The sequence below is a fragment of the Onychomys torridus genome, chromosome 6 (assembly GCF_903995425.1).
Source record: "Onychomys torridus chromosome 6, mOncTor1.1, whole genome shotgun sequence".
NCBI classification, from domain to species: domain Eukaryota; kingdom Metazoa; phylum Chordata; class Mammalia; order Rodentia; family Cricetidae; genus Onychomys; species Onychomys torridus.
The window spans coordinates 73,747,762-73,763,074 of record NC_050448.1 but is presented as its reverse complement, the minus strand read 5'-3'; the positions used below and the strand labels follow the sequence as shown (position 1 = coordinate 73,763,074).

At 40.0% G+C, this 15,313-nt stretch overlaps 1 protein-coding gene across 2 annotated transcripts in view; it reads right to left on the bottom strand.

Moving 5' to 3' along the window:
* Wars2 (tryptophanyl tRNA synthetase 2, mitochondrial) overlaps nt 1-9,735 on the bottom strand; it is an 83,634-nt gene extending 73,899 nt beyond the window's left edge. For both annotated transcript variants that reach the window (XM_036190742.1, XM_036190743.1), the window contains exon 1: nt 9,629-9,735. In XM_036190742.1, the coding sequence (XP_036046635.1) occupies nt 9,629-9,718 (90 nt within the window). In that variant the 5' untranslated portion in view covers nt 9,719-9,735. The remainder of the gene's footprint in view (nt 1-9,628) is intronic.
* Between the last annotated feature and the right edge of the window lie 5,578 nt (nt 9,736-15,313).

The following is a 15,313-nucleotide window of genomic DNA, read 5'->3' as shown; positions in this document are numbered from 1 at the left end:
TTTCTCATGTATCATTGCACTGGTTTGTTTTTCACTGACTTCATTCAATAAATAATTACTGGGGGCTTCTATGGTAGGAATCATAATACCAAGGATTTAAGTAATACCTTATTTATCACACATATACGTATCATAGCTATGACTCGACAGGAAGGGACCATCCTCATTTTTTCAGGACATGTAGGGGCCTCCAGGAAGATAATTCCTTGGGAGCTCTATATGCTAAGTGAAACCTATAGGTCACTTGTGAAACAACGTATATAGAACTGCTTCTTGCTGGAGAGCCCCAAAATAGTCTACAGAACAAAGGCATGTACTTCCATCTGTCTCAAGCAAATGATTTTAGACACAAGCCGATTATAAAGAGGTGTGTGCACATTTCTATAGACAGGGATGAAGTCTCATACAATTTCAGAATGGGAGATATAATTTCAAAGTGGAAGTGATTACCAGCTTCAGAACAGAATTTTCTAGATTGTTTTAGTAGCCTTTTTTTTTTTTTTTTTTTTTTGCTGCTGTTTGTTTTAAGCCACTCTATGACTGATGCACAAAAGCTGGACATAGTTTTTGTAACTGGTGAAATGGCTAGACAGCATGATGCATGCCTATAATCCTAGCACTTGGGAAACAGAGGCAGAAGACTGGAAGTTTGAGCCTAGCAACAGCCACAAAGTAAGACCCTGCCATAAATCAAGTGAAATGAAAAAGAATGGGAGAATACAGAAGGAAACAGATGGGAAGAAAGGCCCTTTAACAAGATACATTATTGAGTAAAAGGTGGTTCTAAGCAAAGGGGAATCTTACGCAACTGTGGGTCAAGGATCCATCTTAACAGCAATGGCCTGCAAAAAATTTTAAATGTCATGAAGAGTGCAGACTTTATGAAAAGTTACAAGTCTGCTTCTGCTTTTGGGAAATTACTCTGGTTGGGTGTCAGGAAGGAAGGACTGTGTGGCAATGGGGAAAATACTATTAAGGGCGATAAGAGTGGGAACAGTCCTTATCCAAAAGGGAAGATCTACTGAGTACTAAACATTAGCCAAGGGACTTTATATATGTGATAGATTCTCAAATCCACATAAAATTTCTACAATGCGAGCATTAGTAACACTTTTGCACGTGAGAAAAGTAAGTTTGATGAGTTCAGGTAAGTTACACGACATCACACAGACATGACTGTGGGATCAAACAGTCACATGGATGCTGTGATATCACACTTCCTTGTAATGAACAGCCCAACAGAACACAAGGGACCAAGTGTTCATTTAAGTTTCTGATGTCAAAAGTAACATTCATGTGAATGTTTAACTTTTACAAACTTTCTTCACAGTTACTAATTTTATATGCTCCAATCAGTGGCATGTGATGGCCAGAGAATTGCTAGGCATTGGAAGTCAAAGTTGTCTGCATAGGTTTTTTTCTTTTCAACCAAAAATTAGTTATGCGGCAGAGTGCAGCTGCACAATAGTCTAGTCCTTACTATTTCCTTGAAACTCTACCTCTTTACTGTATATTTGTCCCTAACCCAAGGGATCTTTTTATCTTGTAGTATTTTTTTTAACTACTTGTTAAAACCCAAACCAAGCAAACATATCCACTTCCTTCACCACTGTATTTTCATGTGTCCCAAAAGGACTCCTGAGTGAGGGTGAATGAATATGAATAGAATGTCCACAGTCTCCACTGGTGGAGACTATAAGGAAAAGTTAACAAGGAGGCCTTTGCTGAGGGTATAGTCAATACTGTTCAACAGTGCTAATTTTAAAGCCTCATTTCATCCTGACGAGTGTACCAGCTGGTAATCATTCAAATCCATACTCCATAATTAGTGAAGTGTAGAGTTCCATTAACAAGTTAGAATCCTTTAGAAAGGAATTCCTTATCCTCTGCAGAGAGGACCAACAGCACTAACTACTTCTACCTTCTCATGCCTTGCCACCATGTGCTTCTACTCCTTGAAGAAAGTATTCTAACCATAAATCACAACTACAAGCCAGACAGAGATCCCCAATCTGCCTCCGATTTAGCCCTCTCCACCTCCATTCTGCTTACAGGGCTCTGTCCAGGTTGATCTTTCAGCTACAGGCAATACATAAATATAACCTCCTACATGCACCTTGGGACTCATGTTTTAAAAGCTTTGTTTTATCTAAGGTAATCTTAGTGGCAGTGGCCAATGGAAACAAAGATAAATCTACAAGACAGCTTTGCTCTGTTGACATAATTCATGCAGCCAAACAAGACCACAAGAACAGCAATAACAAAGAATGATTCAGAATGTCTACCCAGTATGTCTACATGACGAAAATAGTTTCCATGGAATACTTACAAGTTTTAAAGAGGTTATCAGCAAATTAACATGCACGATTTCTTTGAGATATTACTGTCATCTCAGAGTTCATGTATAGGGTCTGGAATCAGGATAACTGGGCTCACATGTTGGCTCTTATACTTGCACATTACATGACCTCAATGACTTATTAAACTCTCCCAGAATTCTTATCTGTGGACCCAGCTGAGTTGGGAGGACTGATGAGCTAGTATGTATTTGATACCTTTAAAATCTATCCTGGGAACAAGGCAGGCATTCAATGAATGTTTGCTAGCAATACATTCTCCCCATTATCATTACCCTTTAGTGATAAATGAAATCATAAGTCCTATCAGAATAGGGCCCCCAAATGAATTAAGTATTAAACTGATTTAATAGAAATAGGGAAATACTCACTAAATCAAAACTTGAAAGAACACTGGTATTTTCTTAGATTGCTATTATCATTTAATTGTTTTTTTTTTTTTTTTTTTTTTTTTTTTTTTTTTTTTTTAAAGAGGAGAAGGCTAATGGAAATATCAGGGAGTTGAAATTTTGGACAGCTAGATAATGAAATTCTATATTTTGTATTCAAGATTAGAGGAGAATATGTGAAATATTTTGGATAATACAGAGTGTTATATTAGAATAAGATATTATTATTAAAGAGAATAGATTCTATTGGAAAATGTATACAAGGTAAGAGTTGTTAAAAATCTACAATTACCATCCCAAGAACTGAGATCAGGGAGGGTTGTATTTGACCATACAGGGACGCACTCTCACTGAAGCTGTCTCACCAAGGAGTCAATTTGAACAGGAGACAAGGAAGAAGGAGTGGACATCCTAAATGCTGGTTGCTGGCCTGGCACAGGGATGGAAGTGGAACTATCAAGAACTCTCATGGTTAGACATCAAGTTGACTTGACTCTTCGATTCCAGAGGCAAAGAAACAATCAAAAGACTGTTAGCCAATCAGAAGTAAACTCAACTGGTAATGGAGGGGTAGAGTTCAAGAGAAAAAGAAACAAACAAAAATGGCTGTGTCAAGAGAAAAGAGAGCTATAGATGACTTTCAGTAAATGATTAGAGGACCAAGAAAACTCAAGTGAGGGGGTAGTATAATGATCTAGATATGATCTTGCTCTGCTCAGTCAACTCCTAATGGCGATAAAAGCCAGGTCTTAGTAAGAAATGATATAGAGAGAAATCTGCAAATGCCCAGGCCAGGAATCAGTGTGTCATCTCTGTCTATAAATCATCTCTGTACCTACCATATTATACCAGGGCATAACTTCAATCCCCAAAGAGTAAATCTTTCCTGAGAAAAATCTAGAAGGAAGACTTGGGCTTGGACTACAGTGTTCAGAAGAAAAAAGCTCCCCAAACTAGGGTGCACTAACATCAAGGACACAACCAGGAAAAGTATTCTTTGTGAGAAGGCTGGGGGTCACGCCAGGCAGAGACACAAGATGAAGCTGTGGCATTGCCTTTTGCCTAAGGACCAGCATTTTATGAAGAGTAAGCCCTGAGAATGCAAGATAGGTAAGAAAGAACAAAAAGATGGAAAGATAAAGGGAAGGAAAACAGTACTTGTTGACTACCCTATACTCATGGGGCTTACATAAACAGAACAAATACTATATTCTTATAAAGTACTAATGTTCAATTTCAGGTCAGCTTCCTAAATAATAATCTATCCATCAAATATGGTCCTGATCAACAAACTCTTTTTTATATAAAAGGAAGCTTCAGCCTGAACTGGTCATCTCCTGTAACCTGGCAAGATTTCCAAGAGAGGGACTGGGACTCAAACCCTCTGACCTACAATTTGCCCTGCCTACAAGATATACTGGGACAAAGGAGATGCAGAAATTATGGGGGTGGCCAACCAATGACTGGTCCAGCTTGAGAACCATACTATGAGAGGGAGCTCACTGCCCAGAAGCCGAATGACCCAGAGACCTAGGATTGAACCAAACAGGACTGGCAAAAAAGAAAAAAAAAAAAGTCAGTGAAATGATTCCTCATGATATTCTGCTCTATTCATAGATTGGTGCCTAGCCCAGTTGTCATCAGAGAGGGTTCACCCAGTAACTGATGGAAACAGATGCAGAGACCCACAGCCAAACATTAGGCAGAGCTTGGAGAATCCTGTGGAAGAGGGGGAGGAAGGATTATGGGAGCCAGCAGGGCCAAGGACAACACAAGAAAACCTACCGAATCAACTAACCTGGGCTCATGGGGGCTTACAGACAGAGAACTCGCATTGGACTGACCTAGGCCTTCTGCACATATGTTACAGTTGTGTAGCTTGGTCTTCTTGTGGAGCTCCTAACAGCCAGGGAGCAGGGGCTGTCCCTAACCCTGTTACCTTCTTTTGGGACCTTTTACTCCTACTGGGTTACCTTATCTAGCCTAAGTAGGAGAGGAAGTACCTACTCTTATTGCATCTTGATACACCATGGCTGGCTAACATACACAGGAGACCTGAACTTTTCTGGAGAGAGAGGAGGAGTGAATGAGGAAAGGTTGGGGGAGGGCCTTGGAGAAGAGGAGGGAGGGAGGGGAAACTGTTGGGGCTGGAGAAAAATTAATGAATTAATTATTAATAAAAATGAAAAAAAAAAGAAATTCAATATTGTATCTCAGGGGATCTGGGTTGTGTGTGTGGCTAGGGATTGGGGAGGAGGATTCAGACAAGAAGAGCTATGGGTATCCCTCTACTCCCCAAACTATTTCACTGATAAGAGGTAATTCCTGATGAAGTGAAAAACCAGAGGCAACTCAGGGTTTGCATCCCAGCATTGCTCTTTACTAGTTCTGTGTCTTGGGAAAGTCAACTATTCTCCCTGAGTTGTCTTCTTTCATAAAATGCATAAAACAAGCGTTACAGAGACTATTGGAAAGAGTAAGATAAGGTTTGCATGGCATAGATCATGATGCTTTAGCACACAGCATGTGCTGACCAAATATCATTCCCTCTTCTAAAGGATGTAAATATATATATATGCAGGCATATCTACATTAATATCTATATACACATATGTACATATCTATACAAATGTCTATGTATGTATGTATGTATGTATGTATCTATCTATCTATCATCTATCTATCTACACAAACACAAACATACGCACACATACCAGCTCCTTTGTGTAGACAGTTCGCACATGCAGGTATGAAAATAATAAACTCAGAAGGAATCTGCAGGGCAGCAGTATTCTCTCTTCAGCACTCCCTACTTGTGGCAGCCCTAAGGACTAGCTATGGTTCTTCCTCTGTGTTTCCAGCAGAAACCTTCAGTGGTTTTTATTGGCTGTCCAGAGTTATTTTTCAAAGACCTGAGATATTTATATTTATTCCAACTCAGTCCACATAGACCACTAACCTAAAGGGCATTTTCAACAAATGTATTTACTTCTTGAGATGAAAATAAGCTGTGGGGTGGATCCACCGAGCGCCCTCTTGCACTACTTAAGAAAGCAGAACTGATCAAACAGTCTGATCAAACTGGCACAGTCCTCAGCTAACAAGACTCTGAGCTGACTGTGGCAGCTCCTAAAGCTTCCCATGCAGGTGGAGCAGATGGAGCATACTGCACAGACAGAACTGGAAACAAACTGAGTAAAACGTTACCAGGAACACCCCAATTTCACAGCATCATGATCAAAGAAACCTAACCAACAATAATCATAAACTGTGGAGCGAACTGCCCACAGTAAACTTTACCATCCCAGTTCCACCACTCATTAACTGAGAAAGGATTTAAACAAATCTTATTTTCTAGTGCTAACACCAGCCTCCCTACCGAGTCAGAAACATCTCTTGTATGTGCTCTTGACAAAATCTGCAGCTCTGTTCTAACCATGAGAAATCCCAAGGAGAATTCCCAATGAGCCACCCTCCAACAACTCGTACTCTTCGATAGTGGCAAAGGTATTCCTTCAATAGTGAAGCAGAGGGCAGTCCCTGTTGGAGAGCACACAGCAATGAAACCTGGGATCCTGCATTCAATTCGGATGAACTAAAAGGAGTGCTGATAAAACTGGCAAAATTAGAATTTGGTTGATACCTAAATTGACAGCATTGCACAGATGTTAAGTTTCAGTTTTGATAATTGTGAGTGTGTGGCACAATCTGTATCACAGGCGAGACAGGAACTAACTCTGCAACTTTGGAAACCTTAAGTTCTTTTAAGTTTTGTCATACAACCAGAAATTTAAGGCAGTGGATCTTTTTTCTTTTTGAATAGTGTTTCCTTCATCTAATGGTTACATTTTGACCATCAGCAGGAAAAAGAATAGGGCAGTGTTGGCCAAACTTAGGATGAGGAGGGCTAAAGGGAAAAAAAAGACTTTTTATATGTGGACTGAATGATTACAAATAGTCTTGCAAAAATCTCCTAACCAAGACTATTTCATTGTTTCCAAAATACAATCATGAATGGGTGCTTAAAGAAGGACAGATTTTGTGTTTGGTCAATGATGACAGGCTTAAATGTACCTAACACCATCAGCCTTTAAACATCACATCAGATTTTCATTTCTCTGACTTCGTGATTACTCTCATCTCATCAGATTTCAACAGTTTCCTGTCAAGCAACACCTGACAAAATAAACCATTTTCACATAAATTGTAGACATCCACAATGAATATGGTACGATGTGCTCGTATTGGAACTTTCTTCCCCTGCTCCCCTCTTGAAAATACCAAGACTAAACCCAGAGCCTCCCCCACCCTAGGCAAGCACTAGCCACACCTCCAGCCTGTCTTGCTACTTTATGTTTGAGTGTACATGTCGCCTTGAGGAGTAAATATGTCACACTTCTCACAAACACCACATTTCTTATATAAGATATTATTTTAAAAAATTCCCAAAACATTGAAAGAACTTAGGATTCACAGTACATTCATCATAGTTTCTAACAAAGCACACTATGGCTCATCTATGTCGGCTCCCACCTCAGGAGACAAGTGCACAGCCTAAACCAACAACCAAGTAACTTAACCATCCCTTGGTTTGATAAAACAAACAAACCAAAAAAAAAAAAAAAAAAAAAAAAAAAAAAACCACCACCTGTGTGATAAATATGCAGTTCCTTCTATTATAATATGCTTTTATAAAATATTTTTTTGTTTTCTACAAAGGTTATGAGATGTCATAAAAATGTCCAGTGCATCTGGTTTGAGAATCCAAGTCTTCCTTCACATATTTCTGCATCTGCTCACAAAATCCCCTGGACTTCAAAGGAAGTTTTTCAATAGAAAAAGAAGACACACACAGGAAAAGTGGCCATAAATTTTTAGGAGTCGTTTTCCAAGGCCACTTTAATAATGGCAATATAGGACAGGTATCTCTTTCAGGAACCTAAAATGCCACAACAGCACCAGTAACTGCAGTTTTGTATGGAGATTTATGCTTTCAAATTTTTCTGGTTATAAAAATGATATATCTGCAATTTGAAACACACAAGACAAATGCTTAAAGCACACTTAAATTACTTTTAATCCACTATTTAGGTTGAATAAAACAAAACAAAAACGTTAAAGAAGGTTGTTTCCTTCCGGTCTTTTTCCTAAGTGCAAACACTATTGCAATCATATTCTAAGTGCAGTGTTTTATCCCGTCCATCAGTCTTTCAGGATGACTTCATTAGTGTTTTCACTCGTTGGTCATCATGTGCGGTACCACTTAGCCGTATCCCCAGCCATCATCTTACTTTTTATTTTGAGATTAAAAAAAAACTCACTTAATTACCAGACTGACTTTGAACTTACTTTGTAGTCCAGTCTGGCCTTGAACTTGTGACCCTCTTGCCTCCACTTTAGCCTCCAGGATAGTGGGGATTATAGGCCTCTGCCATCAGGCAGCCCTTGCCCTCGGCTTTCATGCCATCATTTTTAAGTGATATGCATTATGACACTGCAGAAACAATGATTTAACATTTAATTCTTTTAATTTAAAGCTAAATTAAGGGTTTTAAAATAGCAATCTGTCCTAGAATTCTTGGTTGCATACACATTAATATGCCTATCAAATTTCTATTCTAAAGAATCAAATTCCCAAACCTCAAGGGAAACAGCATTTGATGGTTAAAGCTGGAATCAATTCTTACCCAACACTGTTTCTTAAAACCTAAAGTAACGTTTGAATGAATAGCTGCCGAGTCTCCAGTATGTCATGTCCTTTATTCTTACAGAATCTTGGGAGGTTTATATTAATGAAAATAAAGAGAAGTTCAGAGACCAAGTAACTCATGGGATGATTAGAAACATAATCTTACATGTTGGTTTTCATCTACACTCACTGGCTATATTTTATCTTCATAGTCATGAACCCACAGGATTTCCAGGCTGGAAACATTAACATGCCAATCAGTTCAACTCTTCCTCTATCCCATCTGCTAAAGAAAATAAGCCCAGAGGATTGAGACTCCATCTATAACACAGCTAGCAAATGCCAGAAAAAGCCAGGAACGTTTAGGATGTTTTCCTAACTTGCAGGCTGGCTTACTTTTCAGTACATCAGTTATGATATGGCATCCTCATGTCACATCTGTGCATTAATGGCGATGAAGGAGCTTCATCACCGAAGCTCAAACTTCCTTCCCTCTCTCAGACCCTACTTCTGTGATAATCTAAGTCAAAAGTCCATATTCTGGGATGTATGGTGCTTGTCTGAAGAGTAGAAGCATACCACCAGGCACTGTTTGGTTTTGAGGGTAAAATGCAAATATGGCGGGTCTCAACTAAACTATCAAGCTCAGCTGCCATGGTAACCTCAGTGCTGTCAGGCAAGCAACAGAAAAGCACCTCTGGGCTCTTGTTGGTTACAGGGCCTGGTAGAGACAGGCCTAAAGATCAGGAAGTTCCACGCTGCTAGCTGCAGCACCAACCGAAAGACCAATTCTAAGGCACCTTTTCCGCTTTCTCCGCTGCACCCGGGGTAGCTGTTTCAGAAAGGAGGATTAAAAAACACGACAGAACAGTGCACAGAACGACCTCAGAGCAACTAGGTCTCTGACAACGTCACGCTCTTTCAAGAGATGGCTTCCTGCGTTGCCTGGCAACGGCGGCCACGTGGCCGGGCGGCGCGAGCCTTCCAGCCGCGTGGCCTTATTCGGTCACGTGTGTTTGCGACGTCGCCACGCTCCGAGTCCGGGACACTCATAGGCTTGTAGGACTTCGGAGAGAAAGTGCAGGGGACTCTTTACAGGAAGCAAGGAGGGAGAAATCAGTGCCGGGCGGGAAGGGGAGCGGCAAGGCGCTCGCAGGCCCGGAAGCCTCCTGCAGAAGGCCGGCCCGGATTACCTGGGGAGCAGGAGTAGCTGCGGGTCCCTTGTGAAGTGCCCGGATGAAGCTCCAGCACTCACGCGCCTTCCGCACGGAGCACAGCGCCATCTTGGGAGGGGCGGAGCCGCCTGGTCCTGAGTGACGTTTGCGGGCAAGCCGGAGTTGTGCTTACTGCGCATGCGCTTGTCCTCTCGGCGTCTGTTTCCTGGGTTTTCAGAGCAGGTGCGGCTGGGAATGAGGTGGGACTGGGCTTTAGTGTTTTCCCTACAGCCTTCCTCTTTGTGCCAGCTTCCCCGAGGGAGGGAGACTCTCTCCCCTCGGGAATAAGTTGTGCTTTAAACATGGAAGTAGAAGAGATCACCCACCCTAAACCAGGGCCATAAAACAGACCCAGGGCTCCTGGGAACCTGCGGCCCATGGATTACCATGGACACCAAAGGTGGCAAAAATAGGCAGTCTCCCACTCTGCAGTTTTCGAAAATAAGTCACTGACTGGCGAAGCTATGCCCCCCTGCCCCAACCCTTTCTACTACAAAAATTTGTCAGACCCTACATGGCTTGCTCTTCTGTACTCATGGATACTGAGCCGAAGGACACTAACTTCCAAAACCAATAAAAATCTGCTCTCACGGTTTGTGAAAAATCTTTTTCACTTTCCCTCCACCGACTTATTTCTTACAGGAAAAAAACAAGTCAAGTAGGTTGTTTTTCTGACCTAGCCACCAGACGTAGCTTTCTATAGGAGTCTCTTAAGAACGAAGCCTGCCTCTCCTAGAGGACCATTAAGTGGCTTTTTGAGACCTATGTGGTGGTCATAGGGGCCCCAACTTTACTCTAGTGCCCTGAGTGAAAAATTCTGATAGTACAAGGGTATGTGAATAGCTTGCCTTTAGGAAGTGTGGAATCTATTGGACAGCAGATAAATACTTGGGGCACACTGAGGAGGTGGTGTAGAAGCAAGTACCACGTTCAGAGTAGATGATGCTTAGGGCTGTAGGTGCTACCTGGCGATTTAGTAACAGCTTAGTAAACCAGTGATGCTCGGTGGAAGAAAGTGTTTTGTATTAAGATAGTTGACGTCTATCAGTGGACCTGAAAACTCAGATTAAGAATCAGTAAAAATGTAACTGGAGCAGATTTGGCACAATCCTATTGTATTTCTTATATTATATTTCTTATATTAGAAACATATACTGGAAATTACCAAGGGATCATGGGAGGTTAAGTTGTATACGAGGTGCCTATACTCCCAAGAAGTTCAAATCTAAGGATAAGATGAACTCAAATCATATAATAAAACTTCCTAAGTGTGCAATTGACCTTGAAGTTCAAGCACAATTGTTGTAATTGGAAGTGAGCAGGGAAGGAATTACAGGTATGAGGTCACAGTCCCTCCCTTAACAGAATATATCAACATGACTTTGGTTTTGTCAGTTAAATTCAAGGTGTATGTACTGCCAAGAGCAAGGCACTTGAACTGCATAACTGAGTGTGGACCTTAGGAGAGACTTGAGCTACAAAACATGGTATTAGGAGCCAAAACAAACAAACAAATCTGAGACAACCAGAGTAGGAGGAAATGATATAATTTCAAAAAGTAAAAAAGAGAAAGGGAATAATGTAGTAATTAACCTTGCTTGCCTTGGATTTTCCATGCAATAACCTGAACTAATGCATAGCTGTAATCTTAAGATAAATACCCTTCCCTGCCTCTGACCCAGAGAGCAATGCATGTGGTCATTTTTGTGTTACATAGTCATTTGTTGAAAGCAACCTTATAAACAAATCCACCACAGATGCTGGAAGTAGCAGTTAGATATTGCTTGATAGCTTTTGTTTATTACCAGGGTCAGTTCAAGTCAGTATAGTTTCATCCTTTGTAAAATTCTGTTAAAGATAACTATAAAGTATCCATCCCTTCTCCCACATCATGCTTTCTTTGCTGTTCAATAATTGCAGAATAAAAGCCTTTTGCTAGGGACACACAGACACAAGGACAGATTTACATGACGTCATTCAGGCAGCACCAATTGAGACTCATACAAGACAGACTGCAAACATGAAGCAATGGAAGACACACGGGGAGATCTGGACTTGCTCTTGGGAAAGGATTATTTATGTTAATGTATCATCAATGCATTTTCAGCACTTTGAGGCAATTATTTGTAAACTGTAAGATGTCATTAGAGATTTAATAGCTAGTCGTTGCCTGTACAAGGACTGTATAATATCTATTATACTATAAAAACTTCATAAATATTAACATTTCTCCAATCACTTAGGTAAGTACCTTACACAGAGCAGTCATATGTTTTAGATCTAAATTTTATTTTAACAAGTTGTATGACTTACGGTTTTTTAAAAATTGGGATACTTTTAACAACTTTTAATCAACAACTTACATAAAAGGACACAAGGCCCATTAGAGCCAGTTCTATTTAGTTTTGTCCTTTTTACAATAGTGTTTTAGTATTGAAGAAAGAATGACCAGAGAGCTGCTGCCTTCTAAACCGTCTTCCAAAGGAACAGTATACAGGTGTTGCTTAATTTAACATATATCTTTAATAATAGTACCTGTGAATCTTTAAAAATCATTTAAAAGTGTTTCCATACAAAATGATTAATGCTTTAAATAGGTTACAATGCTTAACTTGTTCATACAGAAATTTATCCAAGAGTATTGTTTAAATGACACACCTCGTTTAATGACAGCATTTTACTTCTGAGATCATTTGAGTAAGATGAAGTATTTTCTTAAAATGAGATATAAATTAGTTACTAGAGCAGTCTTCAAACATTCTTAAAATATTAAACTTTCATATTCTTAAACTTGTAGCATGCCCCATGTGTGTCTACATGTGTTCGTGTTTAGGAGTTTGAGCACTTGTTTAAAATTTGATTTCTCATCAACACTTTTATTTTATAGTAAGTTCTGGTAATTTTTCTCTTTTCTTAACATTCCCTGAAAATCCTCCCTTGCTAGAAACAACAGATTAAAACCAGACTGGCAGTTGAGGAGCTGTGTCTATTGCAACCATGTGTGTCAGAAAGGAGGATTGGGTTTCCTTGTCCGAGAACATCAAGGGAACCTCCACCTCGGCAGACACACCTCCGCTCCTCAGTAACGGAGAGTTTATACCTAGTTAGATTTAAATGGGATAAGGGAAGAGTTTAAACCCACTCAGCTCTGGTAGTATAATCAACCCCCAAGTCTCAAAGTATCCAGTTTTGTTTCTCTAATTTAATTCTAAGTGTCACGTTGGTATTAGGTACTGATCAAGGTAATGGAGAGTTGCCCTACACATTTATTCACTTAAAGGAGAATTTTGCAGACTGCAAAAATTAGATGGCAATTGTATTCAAAACTTAGTTTAAGCATAAACCATTCACCTGGCCCTTCATATTGAGTATGATTTTTTTTTTTTAATGTGGAGGAGGAGATTCCATAATAGAAGAAAAATTGATAATTATGGGAGCACAGTAACAGTTCTCTGACCATGCTATCTTAGTCTGGACCCATTATACAAACAGAAATAAAAGTGATTTGTGGAATCCTACCCTTGTGTGAGATAACTGCCATGCACATCAAAGCATGTGTGAAGCTGAAATAACAAGTTGGTGACTATTTTTCAGCTTTGGCTTAATCTTAGTTCTGTGACTCATTTCATAGATTATGAAACTGGTCCATAGATAGTGCTTGTCACAAAACATTCTATAAATAGGAGAAGGAACACAGACACACACACACACACACACACACACACACACACACACACACACACACACACACACACCACACACTCCAATTCCATTTCCATACTAGTACCTTGCTAAGAACAGAGAGTATTTGTCTTTTAGAAAGATGATGCTGTTCTCTTCATTTCTATGTTAGAAGATACTTCTTCTCTAGTTTTTTTTCTGTGTGTGTCTGTGTGTGTGTGAAAATTACCTCATTGTGATAACCATTAGAAGACTCATTGTGTACTTTGAAAGGCTACTTAGCAGTTTTAAGGTAGACATCACTGTCTCTGTTAGACTGTGCAATCTAATAACATCAAGTGAGAAAGCAAGGGATGTGAATAGCAAGAATCTCAAGGGTTCTTGATTCCTACTCCACAGTGTTTTCATTGGAGCTAATAGAATATGGGGGAGGGTGGAGGGCGGAGGGTGGAAAGAGATGGAGCATGCCCAGTAGGCAATTTGAGTGCAGTGATCTTCAGAATACAGACTCCTGTGGTCTTTAGTGTGTAGCAGCAGGAGAAGTAATTGCATGGAGAGGGATGTAGGCCCAAGGCTGGCTGTTAGTTTTTAGCTGATAGTTGCATCTTCACCAGATGCAAAGGCTTTAGTGGAAGCTGCAGCAAGAGCTGGTACCAGTCTTCCAGCCTTCCCACAATTCTCCTTGTCTGCTTACCCTGCCTATACTTCCTGCCTGGCTACTGGCCAATCAACATTTTATGAAACCAGTGTACAAAAGCATTATCCCACAGCAAATAGTCTCTCCATACCCTTTCTGAAGCTGTAGTTGTAGCTCAAAAGAATGGCTGGAAAGAAGGTAGAGGAAAATGCAGATCCTTAAATGTGGATCTTAGAGAGAATCCTAAGAGGCTGTTTCAGTGTTTTCCAACCAAATCATTCATCTTCCATGGAGGATGTGGAACTTTAAAATTAGTAAAATTAAACTTTTTCTACTCCTATCTTTCTACAACAGTGGTTCTTAACCTCCCTAATGTTGTCACCCTTTAATACAGTTCCTCATGTTGTGATGACCCCCAACCATAAAATTACTTTTGCTGCTACTTCATAACTTTAACTTTACTATTGTTATGAATCATAACTTAAATATCTGTGTTTTCTGATGGTCTTAGGCAAGCCCTGTGAGAGGGTCATTCCACTTAAAAGGGGTCGCATGCCACATATTGAGAACCACTGATTTAGAGTCTTCACTCTGATTACCAATACTCACACAATATGTTTATATATTCATCTTCCTGAAGTTAAAATTAAGAGATTTTGATCCATGAATTATTTAAACCTACATGCCTTTTTTTTCCTTAAATGTAGACTAGGTGGAGAAAAATGATTGCTAGAGAATACCCATTATAACATGTCTGTCTAGACAACTGGTTTCTGATGTCCTAAAATGGAATTATTTAGAAAGGATTCAGGATTCACATCAAGCTCATATCTATTGACTCTATGCTCATGGGCAATACTAGGAGACAGATAACTGAGAAGGATTTTTTGAGCCTAATTCAGACAGGTAGGACCAACTCAATAAAACTGCCCTACCTGTCATCCTAGCATGGCAGGTTCACAGATAGGAAAAAATAAACTTCTCGGCTAACATGAACACAGAGTGGTGTTTTCACAAGCCTCAAAGTGTTGATAGAATATCCTGGCTTAACTTTCCGCTCTAGCTACTCTAGGAAGACGTTCCCTTAGCTTTCAGCTGTTTTGTTGTATTTCTTTCTGTTTGAAATGTACTTAAGATTTTCTTATTGGCAATCACAAGACTTATCTGACAACTGCTAGCCAGAGAGAGAGAGAGAGAGAGAGAGAGAGAGAGAGAGAGAGAGAGTTAGTTAGTTAGTTCTTGGGGAGGGCATCTAGGAGGGAACTGGAGTCACAATCCAGTATTGGTTTGGTGTATGTGAGTGCATATCTGTTCTGACGCTGCTTCCGTCTCCTCTCACTGGCCCC